The sequence below is a fragment of the Cervus elaphus genome, chromosome 33 (genome assembly GCF_910594005.1).
Source record: "Cervus elaphus chromosome 33, mCerEla1.1, whole genome shotgun sequence".
Taxonomy (NCBI): Eukaryota; Metazoa; Chordata; class Mammalia; order Artiodactyla; family Cervidae; genus Cervus; species Cervus elaphus.
The window spans coordinates 6032002-6054716 of record NC_057847.1 but is presented as its reverse complement, the minus strand read 5'-3'; the positions used below and the strand labels follow the sequence as shown (position 1 = coordinate 6054716).

At 55.7% G+C, this 22715-nt stretch overlaps 1 protein-coding gene across 1 annotated transcript in view; it reads right to left on the bottom strand.

The window, feature by feature from the left end:
• Positions 1–5948: 5948 nt before the first annotated feature.
• HS6ST1 (heparan sulfate 6-O-sulfotransferase 1) overlaps positions 5949–22715 on the bottom strand; it is a 39865-nt gene continuing 23098 nt past the window's right edge. The window contains exon 2 of the mRNA XM_043894243.1: positions 5949–9212. Within this exon, the coding sequence (XP_043750178.1) occupies positions 8504–9212 (709 nt within the window). The 3' untranslated portion in view covers positions 5949–8503. The remainder of the gene's footprint in view (positions 9213–22715) is intronic.

Below are 22715 nucleotides of genomic sequence, written 5' to 3'. Positions count from 1 at the left end.
GAAATGCCAGTGTGCATAGGCAGCAAAGTCCTAAGGAAACCTGCTGTCATAGTCGAAAGACCAGGAAAGGGGCACCCTAGCAGCACAGAAAACCCTCAGGCGATAACCACCCTATTCCAGCCAATCCTCACGGAGGAGCCTGTGGCCCTGCCCCCACCACCCCTGGCAAAGGCCAAGTGGGGACCCTAGTTTACTCAAGGCCCCTGCCAGGAGGCAGGAAAAACGGAGGGCCAAGCAGGGAGCCAGGACTTTCTTTACCCCCTTAGGCTGGTGATAAGCCCACTCACGAGGGTCCGTAGTGAGGAGCCCCCTGACTCCAAGTGTCAAGAAAGGCCAATGGGGGAGCACTTGACGCTTCAGTGAAAGGGACAAATGGGCCCACACCAGGGACCATCGCGACTGCTCCGTGACTCATCCAGCAAAGTGATGCGAAGCAAAATTTCCAAACCCTACATCCCTCAGCCCCACATCTCAGCTGGGAGTCCTTGGCCTTGTCTGTCTCCCTGGCTTCTTCCTGCATCAGGAGTCTGAAGCCTGAGTTACCTGAGCTTGGCCTGCCTGAGTGCAGGCTTTTCACAATGATGATTTCATTTTGAGAAACATAAATCATACAGAGAATACAGAGAATAACTTGACGACCTCCCTGCCCTGTGCCCACCACCCAGAAGTGACAATTGTTATTCTTTGATGTGCCTTGTTTTCTATCTGTAACACATAAAATGTTATAGACAAACTTGAGATTCCCTTATTCCTCCAGCCAGAGTCCCACCTGCTTCCTGCTCTGTCAGCTCTGAGAAAATCACAGTTTCAAATTGTGTTTGTCTTCCATTTCACTTTTGTTTTTATTTCAGCCATCTATATTTTGAATAGGTAATTCATTCACATGTTTCAAAATTCGGAAGGTACCAAAGTATATGCTGGAAAAAGGCCCACTCCACCTGTGGAACAGGTCCACGTGGGTGGCTGTGTTGCCCCTTGGCCGGTGCCTTCAGCTGGGCTCCCTTTGCAGGAATACCACCTTCAGTGGTCATGCCATGCGGCCCATTGTACATAGGACTAGGTTCAGTTGAGGGTGAAGGAAGCTCTGGGCAGCAGTTGCCCACATTAGGGACAGGTCCATTTCTCTCTTACGTGGAGTGGACAGCTCAGAGATTGTAGGGCAGTTCCATAATCATCAGAGACCAATCTTGCTGCTCTGTCATCTTCAGCACAGGCTTCTGCCTCATGGGCTAAGATGGCTGCTTGTCCTCCAGCCATCATATCTTCACTGTAGCCAATCTGTAGGAGGAAGGAAGAAGGGTCCACTGCTTCCTCCAGTATTATTTGCTAAAATTGCACACGTCGTCTCCTCTTGCATACCGTCAGTCAGAGTGATGTGGTATTGTTACCTCACGTCATTGTTACCACGTGTCATTGTAAGGGGCTGGGAGGTGTAGTCTTGACCCTGGCTGGTTGTGCTCCCACTGATCCATGGAGGCTCTATTGCTTTGGAAAGAGGGGAGGAGCACAAATACTAAGGGGTAACCAGCAGGCTCTGATGACCGAGTTTGAAAATCTTTTGATGTGGAGATCACTTCCTGTGTGGAGTGCCAGCCGAAAAAGGGCAAAGTCCAGGCCATGTCGTGTGTGTGTGTGTGTGTGTGTGTGTGTGTGTGTGTGTGTGTGTGTGTGTGTGTGTGTGTGTGTGTGTGTGTGTGATCGCTCAATGTGCTCTGGAGGCACAAGGGCACACTGCACCTTAAAGTCCTTCTTAGAGAGCAATGTGTGAGTTGTACAAGCCAGCTTCTGCTGCCTGGGAAGCCCTCTGGCCAGAGCCCCCCTTGAGGCACCCCCTGCAGACAGCACCGAGAAAGTGCCAAACTGAGCTTCAGCACTCAGGATTGTCTGGAGCCCCGGATCCTGAATCTGGGCCTGTGGCTTCTGGGAAAGGGTGCCCGTCACACAGAACAAAGCAACCCGCCCAGCCCCAGCCACAAGGCTCCAGGCCGGCTCCCTCGAGTCTTGAAGAGGCTGTGCCTTGAATGCTTGGCTTTTTGTTTGCTAAAGAAGTGTGTTCCAGTCTCTAGGCTTCCTTTCACAGAGAAATCTCAGGGTCCCGTGACTGGTTGAAGAGCGGGGTGGGGTGGGGGCTAGGTGAGGACAGGTCCTTCAAAGGGAGAAGCTGCTGGGGGCCTGGGGTGGGGGTCCTCTTAGAGATAAGGGGGAGGCCCAATGGGTCTCCTTGCTCCATGCCCTTGGCCTTGGCCAGGGCCAGGTACTGGAAACAGAGTGGCTGAGAAGGGAAGGGGACCTTGTGTGACCTGTCTGGGGCCTTGGAGCTGTGTGTTTGCTGGACAGCTCAGCTGAGGTGGAGTGGCGGGATAGCCAGGGCAGTGAGCTGGCCTCCCTTGACTGGTGGGCTGGGGATACCTGTCTGGGGGCAATTTAAGAATCTTATGCCTGCTGGTGTCGGGGTCCCTGTGGCAGGGGGAGGGGCTGGAGGGCCAGACTTGGGGGAGATCTCTGTGCCTTGTCCAAGCTAAGGAGATCACTCCGAGTTCAGACTGCTCTGGACACCTCACAGTGGAGTTGGTGAGGACAGAAGCTGGCGGTCCTGGCCAGGCCCTGATGGCCTTCTTGACAAGGTGTTGGGGGACGGCAGCGGGCATGTGTGAGCACCTTGCCACCCATCACTGGGGGATAGGAAAGTGCTCTGTGCCTAGATGCCTCCCAGAGGGGAGGGAAAGCAGGAGAGGATCCCTACACACTGGTTCTAACCGGGAGAGTCTGTTAACTTGAACGGACATGTTTTAAAAATTCAATCACACTTCAAAGGCAATGGAAATTTAGTCAGTATATGAACAATCTCTTTTTAAAAAGGGCCTGTTTGGGAGCAAGCTGGGCAATGTTGTGTATTCAGACCCCTCCTCTGGGCCTACCAGGAACCTGGGTCCCACCTGCAGCCTGAGTAGAGAGGCCCAGGGGCTGGGTGGGCTGGGCTGGAGGTGCAGGGAAGTGGGGTACCCAGTGCGGGTGGGGCCAGGAAACCAGGTGGCACTGATGAGGTGGGGATGGATGGGGCTGCGGGCAGGGGACCTGGAAACTCATCTTGGTCCTTTGAGGGGAAGAAAGAGGACCATCCTTAGATGTTTCTGCTGCGGACCCTCAGCCCACATGGCTTCACTCCTTGTGGGGGCAGTGCAGTGGGTGAGACTGAATTGGTCATGGGGAGGGTCAGGACTCCCCAGTGGCTGGCTGCTGATCAGGGCTGACTTGTGGTTCGGTGTGGCCCCACTCTGGTGTCTGGACCCAGTTTCTTCTCTTCCAGAAGCAGGTGAGCCCTTTCAGCAACCCTCCCTGTCATAGAGGGTGGCTGACACTGGCCACTTGAATCTAAACCTGGCCTGACAACAGGCTGTACTCCCAGAGGCTATGTCTGTGGCTGCAGCAGGGAGGGGAGCCAGACCCGGCCCCCATGCCAAGGGCAAGGCCCTTTGAGCCACACCTGCTAGGGCAGGAGATTATGTATAGGGGGCCTGGCCAGTCAGGGGTGCTGGCCAAGGCTCCCCATGATCTTCCCACGGTTTCTGGTCTTGGAGGTCCCCAAGACCAGGCGCGTGCTCTGGGAGGGGTCTCTTAGGGTTGGTGATGGCTCCCAAGGACCCCCTGTGCTCTGGGCTGGGAGGAGGGTCCTCTCATTCCCATGCAAAGGGCCTGGGCAGGTCAGTCAGGACTGCCTCCCTAGCAGGAACCTCGCTCAGAGTGCCAAGGGTCTGTGAGCTCGCGCCAGGGTTGGGGCCGAGGACCCACCGCTCTTCACTGGTGTGAAGAGCAAACAGCAAGGGATGCAGGGGTGGGGAGGCTGGGCTGGGGGGGCAGCTGGCTGTGGGAGTCGGGGAAGGGGAGAGGGTCAGGGGGGCGAGATCGAGGAGCAAGGTCAGAGGGGAGGGTTGGGGGACCAGAGAGGTGGATGGGCTCACAGGCTGGAGGCTGCCGCCAGTGCAGGAAGACTTGGATGTGACCTTCAACGTCAAACAGAAGGTGAAAATACCTCTGTGGGGAGGTGTTCTTAGGACTGACCCTGCCTGTGTCTTTCACACGCTGGCCCTGTGGGGCTGCGTGGAGCTGCCGTGGTGGGAGGAACCCCTTGGGTTTGCTGAGGGAGGTGTCTGGGGTGGGCTGAAGCGGGGACTACATGGGGCGTCCACTGGGCTTCCCCTGGGTGGGCAGGGGGCGGCAGGCTCTGTCCCTCCCCCACACTCTGTGCTTTGCTCTGAGAGGACACTCCCTAGCAGGCTCAGGTGGCGGAGAGCACACTCTGCATTTGGGTCTTAAGGCACAGCTGTGTTTGCACCCCCTCTGCCTCTCCCACGTAGGAGAGGGGGCTTGGGGGACCAGGAGGTGGCCACCTGGTCCCATGGCACCTCCGTGATCTCAGCTGTGACCGTCTTGCCCTCCTCGCTGCAGGCAGGGGTGCGGAGGAAGCCTGGGCCACCAGTCTTTCCTCTTGCATGCACAAGGCAGGAGTATCCAGATGCAGATCGTGGGAAGGGGAGGGAGAGGGGGCCCCTCGGGCCTGGGGGTCAGGACACAGCCCTTCTAGAGACTTGCATGTGGCTGTGCCTGCGGGGGCAAGTGCAGGGGGCTGGTACACTGGTCCCTGGCCCTACACCCTCCGGCAACAGCCAGCTGCACCTCCAAGCCCAATGGATCCACATCCATGGAGAAAAAGCCAGAGAGGCCTGTGAGCACATCGGGACCCAGAGATCGAGCAAGGGCCTTCCTCCCCCTCCTGTGGGACAGAGAACTAAAATTCACCAGTGCTGGCAGCCAGGGAGTCACCACATCTGTGCAGCAGTGATGCCCCAAACCTTTCACTGAATCTGATCGTGAGAAAATACGCTCTGACCTTGGAAGAGACAACTGGCCTATGTTAAAATGTCAAGGCTGAGACAGATGCAGAAGAGGGGCGGGTGGGACTCTGCCCAGCTTAAGGACACAGGAGAGGCAAGACAGACGAGTGCCATAAGGATCACACAAACATTCTGGACACAGTGTGGGGATGAACAGAAATCTGGATGTGGCCTGTATATCAGCTAATATTACTGTATGTTAAATTTTAGAATATGGTGTGTGTGTGTGTGTGAAAGAATGTCATTTTCAGGAGGTACATACTGAAGAATTTAGAAATATCTGGGGATATTTTATAATGTTATTTAAAGTTTCTTTTCTAATGTTTTGAACAAACGTCCCTGTAAATGAGTGTGACGCACGTGCAGAGAAGCAGAAAGAGAGTGGGAGTGCACGGTGAATGAACACGACACGGGGTTAACCCAGGCGAATCTTGGGGAAGGCTTCATGATGTCCATGAACTACTTTTTCTATCTGTCACTTGCAATCTTTTAAAATTAAAAGTGGAGGGGAAATAGGTACTGAGAAAATAAACACACGGGGTAGGCCTTCCTTTAAGCTGGGCTTATCTTTTCAATGGAGAAGGAAATGGCAACCCACCGCAGTATTCTTGCCTGGAGAACCCCAGGGACAGAGGAGACTGGTGGGCTGCCGCCGCAGAGTTGGACGCGGCTGAAGTGACTTAGCAGCAGCAGCAGCATCTTTTCAAGTCCTATAATTAATGAGTGTTTTTGGCCATGCTGCGGGGCTTGTGGAATCTTAGTTCCCCAACCAGAGAACAACTTTGAGCCCTTGGCAGTGAGAGTGTTGAGTCCTAACCACTGGACCGCCAGGGAATTCCCGAAGTTCTTCTTTGTGGTGATGATAGTCACGTCTCTTACTTTCGCAAAGCAAGGCGTGGTGACACAGTGTGTGAACTCCTCTTACGGGGCCTCTTGGCCCCGAGGGAAGCCCATCTGCTCCTGTGATTCCTGGCTCACAGACACATTTCAAAAATCAAACCGGAATGGGCACCACGCCACGTGGGCTGCTATGAGACCACAGACTACACACACCAGTGCTCCTTTTCGGGGTTTATTTCATCTGCTCACATTCATCTTGACCTAGACAAAAACAATTAGATGATGATGACTTGCGTTTCCATCAACTCGCTTTTTGTATGAGTCACCAAAAGGTTTCTTCTCAACACTTTTTTTTTTTTTAATAAGAAGCTATAAATAAATAAAGCTTTAAATGCTCCTGGGTTCAAGTTAAAGACTTCCAGTTCCCAAAAATGTTCACAAACTCATTGCTCGGACAGTACTGCGGTCCCTGACTCCTCCTCCGAGAGGGGACGCTGCAGGCAGGCATGGGGGAGCTGTCCGCTCACTGCATGTTCGCTTCTGTCCCCTGGCCCTGGGAAGGGGCAGGGAGGCCACCCTTTCCTGAAGCCCCAGCCCGTGGTGTCGGAGGAGATGCTGCAGGCATGAGAAGCCTTCGCCTCAGGGCGGGTGTCCTGAGCAGGCAATGCTGGATGGGAGACCCCAGCAGCTGAGGGTGATGCCAGTTGGGACCCTCACTGGTACCCATCAGGGTGCTGGCCGGAGCTGGGACCTCCTCCTGGATGCAGCAGAGAAGCCAAGGAGACCATGTGACCTGGGACAACAGGCCATAAGCTACAACGTTCCATTATGTACAAACAGATCCTGCACTCAGGCCCTCCGGCTCAGGAGCCCGCCTTGAGGAGGGCTGATGTAGCCAGGTTACTGGCTGGGTGCCAGGGGCTCTGGCAGAACAGGGCTGAGCTCTCCTCCTAGTGGGAGGCCACTGCGCACGCTTGTGTGAGACCTCAGGGCTCTTGTGAACCTGGAGCACGCCCACCTCACGTAAGTATCAGCAGATCCCCATGCTGACTTTCACATTCCTTCAAAAGAGCCACTGAGTCAGCTGGTGCTCACCTCCTCAGCATGATGTGTCCACTCTGGGGGTCTGCTGACCGCTCTGCCCTTGAACTGCAGGACGAAGTGGCCAGTGGCATAGGAAGCCCCTATGCCAGACAAGCAATAACGATTCTGCCTCCTGGGTAGCCACCTCATTTGACAACACCCTAACTTTCCCAGTGCTGTGGAAGGGTCCCTGCTCCCACTCTCTCACTCCACAGTAGGGAAGCTGGGGTGGAGAACCCAAGGGGGATCTGCTCAGAAGGCTGCTGTGGGCCTCACCTCCTCGAGTCAAGTATAAGTCCTCTATTGGACAGAGGAGGAGCCTGTCCACCCCAGGTGTGGGGCTCACACTCAGCTCCCCAGATCTCAGGTCTCACATGGATGGGGGTACATCCAGAGGTGACGCTGGCCTGGCCCCCTCGAACATCTGAGGGATGGGCATGGGGCAACTGTTGGCAATGACTGAACATGGCTTCTCCAATCTGCAGGGCTCTGGGGACAGGCCTGACCAGCTGGTATGGGCAAGGGCACCGGAGAATGTGGGGAGAGGCTGGGGATGGGGGGCTGTGTATCTGGGCACAAGGAAGCCACCCAGAGCTGTTTCTTCCAACTCTAGCTAAGAATCTGAAAGAACTGTGTATCCTATCCTGGCTGTCCCGAGCCACCATGGCCCCAAACTAGGGCTCGTGGGCACGGCCACAGTCTGCAGTGTTCTAGCCATCGGAGGCCTGACTGAACTTGATACACAGGGTGTGGGGGCAATGGGGTGTAACCTCAAATGAATGTCCAAGTGGTGGTCTTGGAGCCAGGCACAGTCCACTAACCAAGCCCAGAGGGTCAGGAAGGAGGCCAGGGCCAGGCAGAGCTCTGGATTTCCACCTGCTTCCTGTCTGAGCTGCAGGCTGGGTGGTCTGCTCAGTCACAGGCAGCATGGTCCTCAGCCACGGCCTTCCTACTCCTGGGATGCCCTCTGCCCGCGGGAGAGGGCACTGTAGTGCAGGGCTATCCCCCCACAGCCCCCCTCAGTCTCGGGACTGTGGACAGTGGGGTGGGGGACCCCGGGTGATGTGCTTTGATCTCCTCATGCAAAGCATGAAGCCACACTGTGGGTTTTGACCTTGGGCTAGAGAGGGGAGTGGGCTGCCCAGGGGCTAGACTAGAAACTTCTTGGCTTTGCACGAGGTGGGCCCTGACCTTGAAGACGGGTGAGCTGAGAGCTCCATTCCTGAGGCTACCTCAGAGGGCTGCCTGTGTCCCCCAGAGGCCCTGGGCAAGGGTTTCCCCGGAGGCTGAGGGGCTGCTTGGTGGCCTGAGGCTGGGGGGAGGTGGCCATGTGCCTGGCGGGTGTGCCACAGCCCCGACCTGGCAGGGCCGCTCTCCACCACACGGGCCTTTTCTAGTCTTGAAACCTGTGGCTTTTGTCACCATGAGGTGGGGGCCAGGAGAGTGGGTGCCCACTTGCTCCCAGCCCTGCAGGCCAGGTGGGGTGTCCTTCAACACACTTCCACGCTGATTTCTCAGACCCCAGCCTGTCAGGGCGGGAAGAACCCATGCGCCCGGCTCACTCTTCCACCGCTCAAGGCGCATCTGCCTTCTGGCTGGTGGACGGGGGTCCACTTCCCCGAGTTCTGGGGGCCGGGTGTGCTGGTCAGTCCGCCCCGCCCCGCCCCGCTCCCCCCCGCCAGCCGCCACTACCACTTCTCGATGATGTGGCTCATGTAGTCCTCCGTGGGCACGCGGCCGGCTTCCTCGGCGTCGCCCCGCGGCGGCGCCTCCTTCGCCCGGTGCAGCAGGCGCTCCTCGCGGCTCCGGAGGCGCTGCTGCCGGCGCTCCAGCTGCCGCTTGTACTGGTAACGCTGCTGGAAGAGGTCCCGGGCGTAGTCGTAGAGCTGCATGTCCAGGTCGTTGAGCTCCTCGATGCGCCGGATGGTGTCCTCGCCCACCTCCACGCCGCCCGCCCGCGTGCTGTTGTACTGCATGAAGGGCCGGATGAACTTGAGGTTGAACGTCCGCTCGAACAGGTACTGCGTCTTGCGCTGGAACTCGGTCAGGCCGAAGAAGGCCATGCCCCGCAGGTTCTTCTTGGCGCTGTCCAGCAGCAGCTGGGCCCGCTTGCCCTCGGGGATGAAGGACAGGTTGTAGCAGCCCACCAGGCTCAGGTCGGCCAGCATGCGCACCTGGCGGTTGTTGGCCAGGTTGTAGGGGCAGTCCATGAACTCCTGGAGCGTGCAGCCCGACCAGTCCGTGCCCTCGTAGCACGGCGGCAGCTCCTCGGGCGTGGGCGTCCGCCCGTCGCACATGTGCAGCGACGTCTTCCACGTGGCCCCCCGCTGCACGTGCCGCCACTCGCTCAGGTAGCGCGACACGGGGTCACGCAGCAAGGTGATGTAGTAGAACTTCCTGCAACGAGACGGGGAGGGGGAAGTGAGGCTGGGGCGCCAGGCAGGGGCTGGAAACACAGGGACCATCTGGGGGTGAAAGAAGGGGCAGGCTGCAGTCCTGACTGCTCAGTGTCTACGCTATAAGACCTCTTGGGGAGTGCTGCCCCCCACGTCTCAGTTCTCCAAGGGCCACGGCCAGATGAGAAATCCAGGTGTAAAATGTGGCATGACCTGCAAAGATCATGGACCATCACCTCTAATGCAGAGTGTGACCACCGCAGCATCTTGCAGCGCCCAGCTGTGGTGCCCTCTTGAACCCTGGTCCAGGGTCCTCTCTAGGACCTTCTCTTGAGCTCCAGGCATCATGCCTTACTAGGGACAACCTGACTCTGCCCCCCAGGGGGTGCAGGGTGGTCCCAAAGCCATGTGGAGCCAGCACTTTAAAGATCTGTTCATGGGGGCAGGCTTGGTGCCACCCTGGGGAACACTCAGAAGTCACTCACAGACCCCCTAGGTCAGGGCCTCCCATTGGGCCCACTCCACTCGGCTCCTGCAGTGGTCCAGTGGGGGAGGGGCACCAGGAGATCACCCAGCTCAGGGCCCACTGGGTGAGCCGTAACTTATCGTGTGTATCATCTCCCAGAAGCTGTTCCAACCCCCATGTCCCTCAAGATGCCATCTGCCCAAACTGTAAGGAAGGGGCATCTATGCCACAGGCCTGTGCCGGCCACCTGCTGTCCGAGTCCCCGCTCCCATCTCTGCCCTCCTTTGCCCATTATACGTATTCGTAGACATGTCAGCTGCTTATGTTCTGGCTTACCATCTTCAGAAAGGGGGAGCAAGGACACTGATCAAAGTGTGCAGAGGGGAGGTGCAGTGCGGGGTGGGGAGGGCAGAAGACCCCCAGATGACCACCCCCTCCCCTCACATCCAGGCAGCTCTCTGCCCAGGATGAGACTGGATGTGGGTTTTCTGGAGGTGCTCATGGCTCAGAGACATGAGGAACTGGGCAGGCCGCCAAACAACAGGCTGCACGTTCATGGGAGACCAGCCTCTGCCACCGAGTGCCCAGGCTAAGCTGACCCCTGTCCCAGCCCCACACCGGAGGAAAGTGCAGAGTCTCTGCCCAGAGCGAAGTTCCTCCTGCACTCACATCTGGGGTCCCTCACAAACGGGGCATCCTGCCTCTCGCCCTCCAGCAGGATCTGCCCATCCAGGCCGACCAAGTGCTAGCCTGTAAGAGTTCCAGAGGAGGGGAGAAAGGACACAGGGGAGGAGATGACAAAAGAAACAGCGAGAAGTAGAGTACTTAATTCATCTAGAGTGAAATGGCTCACCCACCACCTCACGAATGAATGTGGAGATCAGACCCAGGATCATAGAGACAACTCATGAAGCATGTGGACAGAAAACCAGAATACGTAAAGAGGGTTGGTTGTCAGAATGGGACTCAGTTTCTCTGTGGACCACCAGATGCTAAGAGTCAACGGAACAATGGCTTCAAAATGCTGGCAGGAAATGACCAAACGGATCTCAGGTCTAGCCAAGCTATCAACCAAGTGTAAGGGGAGAGGAGAGACATTTTCACACCAGTGAAGGCTTGGGAAATGTATTTTCTGTGAATCCTGCTCTAGGAAGATACTGGAATGTGTACCTCATTTAGTAAATTAAAAAAAAAGTGTAGGAGACAGGAGCTGGAACCCAGGGAGATCCCAGATATCCCCTGGGCATCCCACTCGGCCTGTCAGGAGTAGAGGGACAGGGTTCTAGAAAAAGGGGCACAGACAGATCACCTCACACCGCAGAGCATTTGTGGGAAAAAACATGGTATGGTAGATACATGGCAGATCTTTGAAATCATTTGGAAAAACCTAGTCTAAGAAGATGGAAGACAAACCAAGTAAAAGGTAGGGCAATCATTACATCCAGGAAAAATGAAAAGTCACATAAAAAAGAAAACTAAGTGTACTACTAGACTCAGAAGAAAAACACTGGTTTTTGAGACATCAGGATGTAAACGGTGGTTATTAATTTAATAAAAACTTGAGCTTTAACTCTCCTTGGAGGATGGGTGGGGGTGTGGAGAAGGATAAGGGTTTAAGAACCTACCTCATCCACCAGAACAGAAAGCGCACTGATAATTTTTAAACTAATCAACCAAGAAACAGCACTATAGGACTTTTCTGGGTGGTCCAATGGTGAAGACTCTGAGCTCCCAATGCAGGAGGCCTGGGTTTGATCTCTGGTCAGGGAACTAGACCACACAAGCCACAACTAAAGATTTTACCTGCTGCAACAAAGATCCTGCACGCTGCAACTAAATATCTTGCATGCTGCAATGAAGATGGAAGATCCTGCGTGCTGCAACTACGAGCAGCTAAGCAAATATTAAAAAAAAAAAAAAGAAATAGCACTAAACACTTAGAAACATGAAAGTAAAAACATGAAGGCCATTCTCCGTTTATTTATTTGTTTTTGGTTGCCCTCGGTCTTTGCTGCTGTGCTCAGGGTTTCTCTAGTTGCAGTGAGTGGGGGCTGCTCTTGCACTGCAGGGCACGAGCTTCTCATCGCAGTGGCTTCTCTTGTTGCGGAGCACAGGCTCTAGGCGCATGGGCTAGTAGCTGTGGCGAATGGGCTTAGCTACCTGGCGGCATGTGGAATCTTCCCAGACCGGGAATCAAACCCGTGTCCCCTGCATTGGCAGGCGGATTTTTAACCTCTCTACCACCAGGAAAGTCTGACATGAGACTAGTGAAGAGAGCTGCAAGAGGTTCTTTGGGGAAGCTGGAAAGGAAAAGCAGATCTGCTGGTTTGTATCATAAACCTCTTGGAGCTATTTGCTTTTACGCGTGTGTGTGACTTCTTATAACTAAAACCATTAAAAGTAAAACAACAAGGAAACTGGCTAGGAAAACATATGGAGAGATGCTTCCCTTCATTAGGCACTGAGGAAACAGCACTCTCAGCCACAATAGGATACCTGCTGGAGTGGCAAATCAGAAGTGGGGTAATGACAACTTTCAACAACTGCTTATGGGATGTTTACTGGGGACAGCTGTCATGGAGTGACTTCACAGGAAGGTTGACGGCACACACAACCACCCCATGACCCTCGAGTCCTCTCCTAGGCACACACCCTGGGGAACCCTTGTCCGTGAGTTCTGGGAGATGTGGACAAGACCATCACAGCACACTGCTCGTGATAGCCCCAAACATCCTCCGCAGAGGCAGGCATTCACAAACAGGGTACATTCTTCCAACAGAGCATGGCTCAGTGACAAAAGGAACAAACTACAGCTGCTCAGAGCAGCGCAGTTAAATGTGATGAATAAGATGTCACTGGAAAAAAGCAAATTAAGAAGACATAGAAGAGTACTACTGTCTAAGCCACCAGAGAAACCCTATGGTTTATCAAGCTTCTAAAAATAAAACCAAAGAAAATACTATTTAGTGGTAAAGAAAAGGTGATGTTAAAGTATTGCTAAAATATTAACAAGATGAGATGGTGTAATACACAGGAAAGTTCAAGTCAGGGGTTAGCTTTGGTCTGTTGGGGGGAGGTGGGCACGGTGGCTTCCATGGCATTTTCACGTCCTTGTGTTTAAGACAGGCAGTGAGGGGTTTATCTTCATACTTTATTCCTTACATACATTCATCCAATGTATGTTTGGGACATATTTGGGACGTATTTCTTTGTGTGTCCCAAACACTTTGTGATAAGGAAAGCAGTTTTAAAACGAAGGGCAGCCTTCTCCAGGGCAACCTGCGAAGGCCCTAAAGGGCTTTGTCGAAGTGTGCTGGATCCCCTCCACTTCTGTGCTAGCTAACACCAGGTGTCTGCGGTTCCTCCCTCACCACCGCAACCCACCCCCCAGTCACACATGCTAACGTGAATAGGCAGAGGCTCCACGGGGAGGGGAGGACCCCTGTGGGCACCACCTCTGGGGACCGCGAGGGTGGCCAGCATTCTGGGTCAGCCGGGGCTGCCCTGAGGCTTGGGAACTAACCACATGCTCCCCAGCCAGCTGCTCCTGACTCGGAGGAACCACAGCTCCTCCGGAGCCGAAGGCCTGGGCTGCTGGCCGGCTTCCCATCGAAGCGGGCTTTGGGGGTGCAAACAGGGCCAGCACACAGTGCACTCCGCTCCCTGGAGCAAAGGGAGGGGGCCTCACGCTCAGCCTCTCTGCCTCCAACACCGAGGCTGCCCATGGAACGCAGTGGGCCGGGGCTGGTCTCCTGGGAACTGGGAGGAGCCACAGTGGGCATGACTGCAGCTGGGTGGGGAAGTGAGGAAGAGGCGGCGGAAGCCCGGGGCCCTGCCCTGGCACTCGTGCCCAAGGCACTCCATGAATGTGCGGCAAAGGGCACGGAGCAGCAGTGTCCCCAGGGCCCTGGTGATGGCACCAGTGGTCATGGCCACCGTGCCCATCACAAGCCAGGCACAGCCCGAACCCAGACACTTTCCCCCTTTCAGGCTCAGAGAGGGCAGGGCTCTCAGAATGCTCTGGGCTGGGAGGGGCAGAACCAACAAGCGCGGTAGGTGGTAATGGATGGCACGGCTCACCAAGGGGGAGGGCAGGAGGGCTTCTCAGAGACAGTGGGGACACGGCCTTTCGTGACTTGAGAAGGGGGCAGTACAGGCTTGAGGCGCAGGCAGGGCCAGACAGAGAAGGGTCTTGTTCATTTACAGGAAAACAGGCTCAGATGGGAAATGGCCCAGGGTGCAAAATTCACATGGATTTCAAAGACAGAACATGGGGCTTCAGAGAAACTTCAGGCTGTGAAATAATTCTAGCCTGCATGGGCTGCAAGCACCCGACACCCACACAGGAACCTCCCGTGTCACGCTTCCCTGTGTTTAATTACGCTTCGTTTAATGCTTTCTGCAACCTTGGCTGTTCTGACATTTTTGGGTGCCCTGGTTCAGTGCATCCCACAGTCACGGACGTCCTAGTGGACAAGGAGTGTGTTTTGTTCTTGGGTGCAAACACCGCTAACAGGGACTGGCCCGCTCTACAGTTTTAAGAGTCTGAGTTCTGGGACCGCCCTGGTGGTCTGCTGGTTAAGGCAGATGTGGGGGGGGGTGGTCATCTGGGGGTCTTCTGCCCTCCCCACCCCGCACTGCACCTCTCCTCTGCTTCCACTGCAGAGGGCGTGGGTTCAATTCCTGGTGGGAGGACTAAGACATCTCTTGCTGCTTGGCTCAACAACAACAACAACAACAAAGCCTGAGTGATGGCCTCTGGGAGAATTCTGCGAGCCGCAGCTTTGTGAGCCTTCCTTGGAAGGTGACAGCTTCGAAGTGGCTGAATGGCAGGGGCTGGGATCAGGGAGAGGACCCTTCTCACTCTGTCCTCATAAGCCTGCTCCCTCCTGCACCTGCAGCGGGCCTCAGGAAAGCTGGAGACCCCGTCCCAATTGGGAGATCGGCTTTGTATCCCTTGCACTTTATCAGTGATGAGGAAACCAGAGCCAGCACCTGTGCTCTGAAGCAGAAACAGCCCCTCCCCTTCCACAGGTCATACCTGCAGTGAAGGGGCTTTATTTTTTCTCTTCTGCCCAAGTGTGGGTTTGACCCAAACCCCACTCCTGACTCTCCTTCTGGGAGCCCAGAGCCGAGGTGGGTACACAATTCTGTGGCTGGATGAGTAACTACACTTCTAGAAGGAAATGTGCCCTAAAGAGAAAGGCTGAGTAATGGTGAGGTTGCCGCATGTTGGTGGCATGCTGGCATCATGGGAGACGTGGATACCTAAGTCGAGGGCAGACACAGTCCCAGCCAAGGGCACGGGCACAAGGCTGCTGGCACGGAGCAGGGCCTGTGCCCACCTGCGTGGTGACCCCTGTGACCTGCGGTCCCCACCCAGGATGGGAAGGCACTGCAAAGAGGCTCTCAGGATGGTGAGGCTATGGATCTTTTCTAACATTTTATAACGAACAACTTCAAACTTAAAGAAAAGTGAACACTCATATGCCCAAATAGGTGATTTAAAAATTTTCTTTTTTATACTTTGGCATTGCCTGCAGCAAGCACACATTATTTAAGTAACTGAAACAAGTAATAAAGGTTATAAAACATCCCTGTTGCCTGGGGTGCAAAGAGGCCATCACAAAGGGCCAGCTTTGCAAGGTCTGTGCTCTTGTGTGCTGTGACAGGATGCCAGCCACCCTCTCCCCTCCTGGGTGGTGGGCTCTGAAGGCAGGCGTTTGTGAACAAGGTCTAACTCACAGAAACAAACTCGGACCCTGAAACAAAGGTGGATTTTCCTACCTGTCCTAACAGAGCTGAAGCTCCCTAACTGCAGGTGAGGACACTGTTATTTAGGATTAGAATTATAACACCCCTCTTTTGAAAAAAAAAAAAAAAATACTGTGTATTACTTCCAGATACACAGTCAGTGGAAAAAAAAGTTAACGTATAGGGGGATTGGCTTCACTGCCACTTTCTCCCCCCAGGATGGGCTTTGGGGTTCCAAAGCAGCAAGGGAAACTTTGTGAGGGGCACCCCAGCTGCATACCGTGGTCTCTCAGGGCCCAGAAGTCCCTTCATGAGGACAAAGGCCACACCGTGAAGCCAGGATCCAGATGGTTAGTTGTTTTTAAACCTTACTCTGAGAAGTCTCTGGAACTTCAGAGGGAGGATCCGGGGAGAATTTGCCATGGGGCCCGCTCGGGGGAGCCAGCTCCCTCACCAAGCTCTGGGTCCCTCTCCCAGCAAGAAAACGACAACCTTCAGGGGATCATGGCATGAACCACCTTAGTTAATCAGCTCACCGAGCTGAGCTCCCGCTGGCAGTCAGCGCTGCTGACCTCAGGCCAGGCGCTCCCCAGCGCCTGCGGCCTGGCAGCACCCCGCCCCCAGTGGTCCCCTGGCTTTGGAAAATGCTGCATGTGGGTCCGGCCAGCTCCAAGGAGTGCATTCACGCCATAAAACAATGCAGTGCAGAACTCAGACACAGGGTTTGGTGCCTTAAAAAAAGCCCAAGCCTGACCTAGCTCTGATTCCCACGGTGCTGGAAGCAGCTGAGGCGCGGGGCTGGCTGCCCCCTCCCCTTCCTGTCTCGGGAAGGGGCCACGGGCACAGCTCCTTGGCATGTCACCTCCCTCTCCTCAGCACAGCAGAGGGGGCAGTGCGGGCCCAAGTGAGTGGAGTCTGGTGGGAGAAGAGGTGGGCCCCACTCTGATCAGAGCGGCAAGGATGGGGCACTGGACCACTCCTGGGAGCACAAGAGTGAACCAGCTGATGAGTGAATGGCCAGCCTCCACTGGCTCCGACCAGCACTCACCTCCCTGACCCAGAGCATGCCCCCCCGCCCCACCCCCGTGCCACCTGCAGATCATCAAGTGCTGGGCTGGCAGCACAGGTGGGGAGCGCCCCTCCATATACAGGAAGGGCTGGCCTAAGGCCGTCCTTCCTGGCCCATGTGTCTGCACAGCAGCTGTGAGCTCACAGCTGTTATTTCAGTCAGTTCACTGACTCTGCTTCCCAAAATACCTGGGCTGGGAGAGTGGCCCACAGCATCAATGGCTGAGTGCTGGGCGCAGGCGGGCAGCCCATTTCCCGCCCTCCTCCCAGAGCCGACAGAACCTAAAGCTGACACCATCTATGGCAGAACCAGAACGGAAGCGCTGAGACAGGCCTGGCCCTTCACTGATCATCCTGGCTGGACGGGCGGGGAGGTAAATGATGGGCCAAGGCCACCTGGGCATGGGAGCCCAGTCTTCCTTCTCCAGCAGCAGGCACACCTGGAGGCATGTGGCCTGCTGCAGGCTGGTGCCCAGCTGGTCTCACAACTCTGCTCCCTGCCCCACCTACCTCCAGCAAAGTGGGGAGGCCCTCCTCGGCTCACCCAGTGAGCTGAATTCTTACAGACAGTGGGGGAATTCCAGCTGTAGGGAGTGGTGCTCATGTGGGTCCCCAGGTGACTCCACAGGCTTTGGAAACAACATGGAAATCCTTGAGGAGGAAGACGCTCAGAAAGTGTCTTGTAGCCACGTATGGCTGTGTGACTCAGCCTGGCCATCAGGATGTCCTTAGAGACACCTCCCCATTGTTTTGCTCCTGCTGGCTGGAATGTGAATGTGACTGCAGAGTGCCAGCAGCCACCTTGGGCCATGAGGCAGAACATTGCTTTCTGGGGATGGTAGGGCAAGAGAAAAAGCCTGCGTTCCTGGTGTTTCCTGTGGCTGCACCAGCTGCCTGGCCTGCCTATGCTGGGCTCCTTTTCAAAGACAGAAAAAGACTGCCACCCTATCTTGGTCTCTGAACCATATCCATCTGCTCTAGGGGCAATGCGCGAGGAACTGGGCATGATCAGAGGTGAGGGCAGCCAGGCCCAAGTGTCAGAAGTTCAGCAATAACTTGCATGACTTAAGTGAACCCTCAATGCTTTACCCTGGTCATTCTGGACACTGCCAGACACGCTTTAGGAAGGAAATATTCCCATTTTTCAGATGAGGAAACTGAGGTCCAGAAAGGTTAAATAGAAGACCCAGCCACACAGCTGGCTGGTGGCAGTGCTCAAGCCCCTGGACCCTGTAACCGCCTGGTGAGAACTGTTCACTTGCTGAGCAAACCCTCCTAGAAGGCACACAATCATATAACCTGGCACGGTTGATACCGGCCACCTGCTGACCACTTGCCAAACAACAGTCAGCAGTGGTGACATTTTAAACTAAGTCATGGACACAATTTATGATTCTTTATAAATTTATTACTCTTTATTTTCTTTAAAGAAGAGTGAGTTAATTAAGAGTCAGAATGGTCTGCATAAAGGAAAAACACATCCAGGCCCACAGTGAGGATGAACTAGCAGTGCTGAGCGGAACCCCTTTCCCCAGCAGCTGGGGCCATCCTCCTGACAGCTGTCCTGGATGGGGAAGAGCCAAGATCCTGGACTTGGCCCGGCCCTGGACTTGGGCACCTTGCCACGGGATGCTGGGGAGGCCTCCAGATGGGTTTTTCTCTGGTCACAGCCTGCTCCAACCCTGCCTCCTGCTGGCTAATGACCCTGATACAGGTGCAGAGCTTGGGCGGGGGCAGGGCTTGACTCTCACGAGGGTCGGTGTCCCTGCCAAGGCAGGAGCAGTAGGGCTGAGAGCCAGGCTGCCTGAGCCCTCACCTCAATGCTTCAGTGGCTCTGCCCCATGCCCTCGCTCCCTACTCCAGGGTGAAGCCCGTGTCCCCAGGAGCTTCCGCCTGAAGGAGGGTGGCCTGGCTGGAGGCCTAAGTGTGGCCGGGGACACATGAGTCCACAGCTCTAGATGCAGGCCTCTCTGAGCACCGGCTTCCAGAGCCTCTGGGATTCTGCATCTCAAGGGATGGAACGGCTTGCGGGGGAGTGCCAGTATGGCCCTGGCACGCAGTGCGCCCCCCACAGGCCAGGGCTGGTATGTTCAAGCTGTCGGGAGGGGGCTGACAGACTGTGTGGGGCTGCCTGAAAGGGGGACATGGGAGCCGGGCTGTTGGCCTCCAGGCTGCGGGACCTGGGATGGGGCCTTCCCACAAGTCCAGAGGAGCAGAAGGCCGTTCCCAGGCGCCCTGTGCCTCACACCTTTGCCTGGAGGTTCATACATTGTCTTCCTACCCATGTGGGCACCTCGGCTGTCAGTGACACCCAGTGCTGGCTCAGAGGGGCGGTGCCGGGAGCTAAGAGCCCCAGCCCGCTGCCTGGGCCAGCACGGACACAGGCCCTGCGGCGCCCAAACAGCTGTCCCGGTAAGGAGGCTGTGTGTGCAAGAGACAGGAGTGTGAGCCGTGGCGGCGCCGTGTCCTGGCGCTGTGATCCGAGGCGAGTGACTAGGCGGAGGGATCCCCACGTCTGCAGGAAGCCTGGCCTTCATCCTAAGCCCCCTGACCTTCATGATCCCGCGGGACCCTCACAAGGCCCCTGTAGAACACTCATGGGGCAGGGGTGTGTGTGACTTAAGCCCCAGGCCTACACACACTGAGGGGGCAGAGCCCTGGGCTCAGGCAGGGGGAGGAGAGGCCCGCAGTGAGCGCTGGGAGCCGCGAGCAGCCGGCCGGCCTTGTGTGGCCTCGGCGGGCCCCCGCTTCAGTCTGCCTCCTGCTTCCAGCCTGTGGTGCCCGCTGCTCTCCGGCCTTGGCCGTGGCGATTACCCTTCAAGAACCTCTCAGGCAACACGTCCAGCACTGGGGGCTTGGGTGCTCTGCCCGTGAAGGTGCGGGTGAGGCCGCCTGCAGGTGCAAGTGGGAACAGATCCTGCTGTGCTGGGCGGGGCTGCACAGACCCACAGCGGGCCTCCTATTGCACAGACCCACGCACGTCCCGCCATCCCTGACACTGATGGACCCAGCATCGACGCCCAGCACTGACACCCCCTCCAGGCCGGTGACTGGAAAGGCTGTGGCTGACCTGCCTGAGGTCACAAGAGGATCCACTTGGTCCTGTCCTCCCAGCTGTGGCCAAGCCTGGGGTTACACTCCACCTACCCAAGCACAGGCCTCTCCAGGGATGTCCTCTCCACTGAACAAAGGACTGACTGACTGGCGGTTTTCTGGGAGCTTGCCCGCTGTCCCCAAAGCCACGACGGTGAGGGTGTCCCAGCCTTGGACTGCCGACCGATCATCAGAAGCGGTGCTCCGTCCGGGGCCACCCAAAGGCAGTAGGGAGCCTCCCCTGCCCTCCAACTCCACTGGGCTCCCACCCATGGCTCCTGAGCAGGGCTCTAGACAGGGAGGGGCTGCTCAGGAGGTGACCAGCCTGGCATCAGCAGGGCCGCAAGGGGCTGCTGTTCACACACGCCTGCCCCCTGGCACTTTCTGGCTTCTGACACTGGCTGGAGGTTTCACTTTCACTGAACATCACATGTGCCCACCTTGGGGTAAAGTGAAGGTGGCCAAGCCTGCTCCTTCTTCGGGAGGGGCTGTGTGCTCAGTGATGGGGCCTGAGACCTGCCTGCAGAGCCTTCGTCTCCTGTCATCAGCTTGAGTCTCGGCCAAGAGCTCTCCGGGTCACTTTCTGTGCTTCCCAGTCTCTGCTGGTCCTCCCATGTCCTCTTGAGCTCTGGCTGCAGACCCGCTGCGGCCTGAAGGATGGAGAGTGTGGCCTGGGGGCAGTGTCAGGCCCTGCCAGGGCACGCCGCACACATGCCAGGCTCCACCTGCTCCCATCGTCTGCCAGCCATGCCAGCCTCTGTGTCTCTGTGCCAGGGACATGCCCCACAGCAGTCAAGAGCAGCACAGAAGGCCCATGCAGAAGGGCACAGCTCAGCGGACACCAGCCCTGCCAGGTCACAAACAGTTCAGGGCCTCGAGAAAGCTCAGGGGGCTTGAAACCTACATCTGACGACCCCACGGCAAGCGGGACAGCCCTTTTGGGGCCCTGCAACGGCACAGGGGCACACCTCACATATGCATGATGAGCAAAGGCACCGCATCAGGGTTCGTGTCACAACCTGATGCCAGCTCTGGACAACACAAAGTGGGCACAGAGGAAAGACGGCAGAAACACAGCACACGCCAAATGTGGAGGGGGCCTGGCCCCAGGCTGGAGCTCCAGGCAACTTTTTCTTCTGCTTCTAACTTTTTGTTATTTTCCCAGTTTTATATAACCAAGCAAGTATTACAAAGCAAACAGACAAAAAGATTAAAGGCCCTTTGTGTGCCTGATCTAACCTGATTTTCTCACTAGAGGTGCGAAGTCAGAGGCCTAGGGAGCTCTGGGCCTTCCTGCGGCTGTGCAAATGTCTCCAAAGCCATAGACCACCAGTTACTGCTTATCTGGGGGCCAGCGGGGTCAGTGCTCGTTGGGGGGACCACTGGGGGTAGCCTGATACTCCCTCCAGGCTCAGCCTTCTGACCCCACACTTGGCGGCTGGCTCCAGGCTCCATGATACCCCTCTTCCTGGATGAATCCTCCTTGTCCCCTCCCTTGTGGCTGCACGAGGGCTTTGAGCAGAGAGGAGGGGCTGACCACACCCCCTGCTCCATGCACAGGGCAGAGCAGGGGATGATGGTCTCACGGGCTCTTTGAATAGGAGCTGCTTTTCCTTGATACAGAAAGTCAGAACCTAAACAGCACATGGTCCAGACAAAAGCCACGTGACGCCCAAACTGACTGCCGCGTCCTGCCCTCTCCTGCACTGCGGTCTGCACATTCCTGGGGGCAACCACCCGGGAGCTGGGGGGGCGGGCAGCTCGGCAGTGAACCAGATCCAGGGACCCCCAGGCCGCCTCAGGAGCCCCTCCAAGTGCTTCTGTGGCAGGGGCCCACCTAGCACTCACTTGCTTTATTCCCACCAACTCTGGGGCGGGCACCACTGTCAGACAGGCAACCTGAGGCTCAAGGGGTCCTCAGCTAAAGCCACTCAGTCATGAGAGCAATAACTGGTGTGTGTGTCTGCCACTGACCCCGGAGGCAGGGTCTCCAGGAGGAGCTGGGGCAGGATGCACCAGGAAAAGGGGTCCCTGCCTGCCAGGAGCTCAGCCACTTAGCTGCTATGTGGCCTTGAAAGGCAACCCAAGGAACATCTCTGTATCTATTTCCTCACCACGCACTACAGACCCCACGCCATCCCAGGGACCCCTGCCTGGCCAGAAGGCAGGAGAGGAGGGCCACGAGAGAGGAAACAGCCAGAATGAACTCACCTGCTCTTGCCATCCATGGGTAGGGGCACCAGGAGAATGTGCAGGAGAGAGAGAGAGAGAGAGAGAAGCCGTCAGTCAGAAATAGAAAACTCACAAGTAGCCCCATAAGCTTAAAAAAAAAAAAAAAATCGAAGCAGGAGTTAAAAATCTTCCTACAGGTTTTCGTGTACTGAGGAATGTCTGTAGCCTAGTTTCACACAGTTCTGCCAAAATGCAACAAAACAAAACCAAGCACAGACACACACAGAAGTAAAGTGTATACACACACATACATGTAGACACACATGTACATGTAGACACACACAAGTACATGCATACACAGACATACAAGTACATGCATACACACACAAGTACGTGCATACACACAAAGTACATGCATACACAGACATACAAGTACATACATACACACATACACAAGTACATGTATACACACAAAGTACATGCATACACAGACATACAAGTACATGCATACACAGACACACAAGTACATGCGTACACACATACACAAGTACATGTATGCACACAAAGTACATGCATACACAGCCACACACACAAGAGAACAAGGGACGGTACACACATCCACAACGTGCCAAAATGACAGGCATTAATAGCAGTGTGTTTCTAGGGGAAAGGTTTAAGGTTTTACTACTGTTTTAAGTACTTTGTAGGTTTGACATTTCTCAAAATAAAAAGTGAAGGGACAATTCCTAAACAGAAACTTTCTACCAAATTTTAAAAGCAGATTACCCAACTTCATGCAAACTCTTACAGATAATAGCAAGGAAACGCACACCTCCACCCCCAACTCATTCTATGAGGCCAACATAACCCCAATACCAAAATCACACATACACAGGAGAAGAAAGGAATACTGCAACTCTTCATTCTCAATATAGATGTAAAAAAACTGCA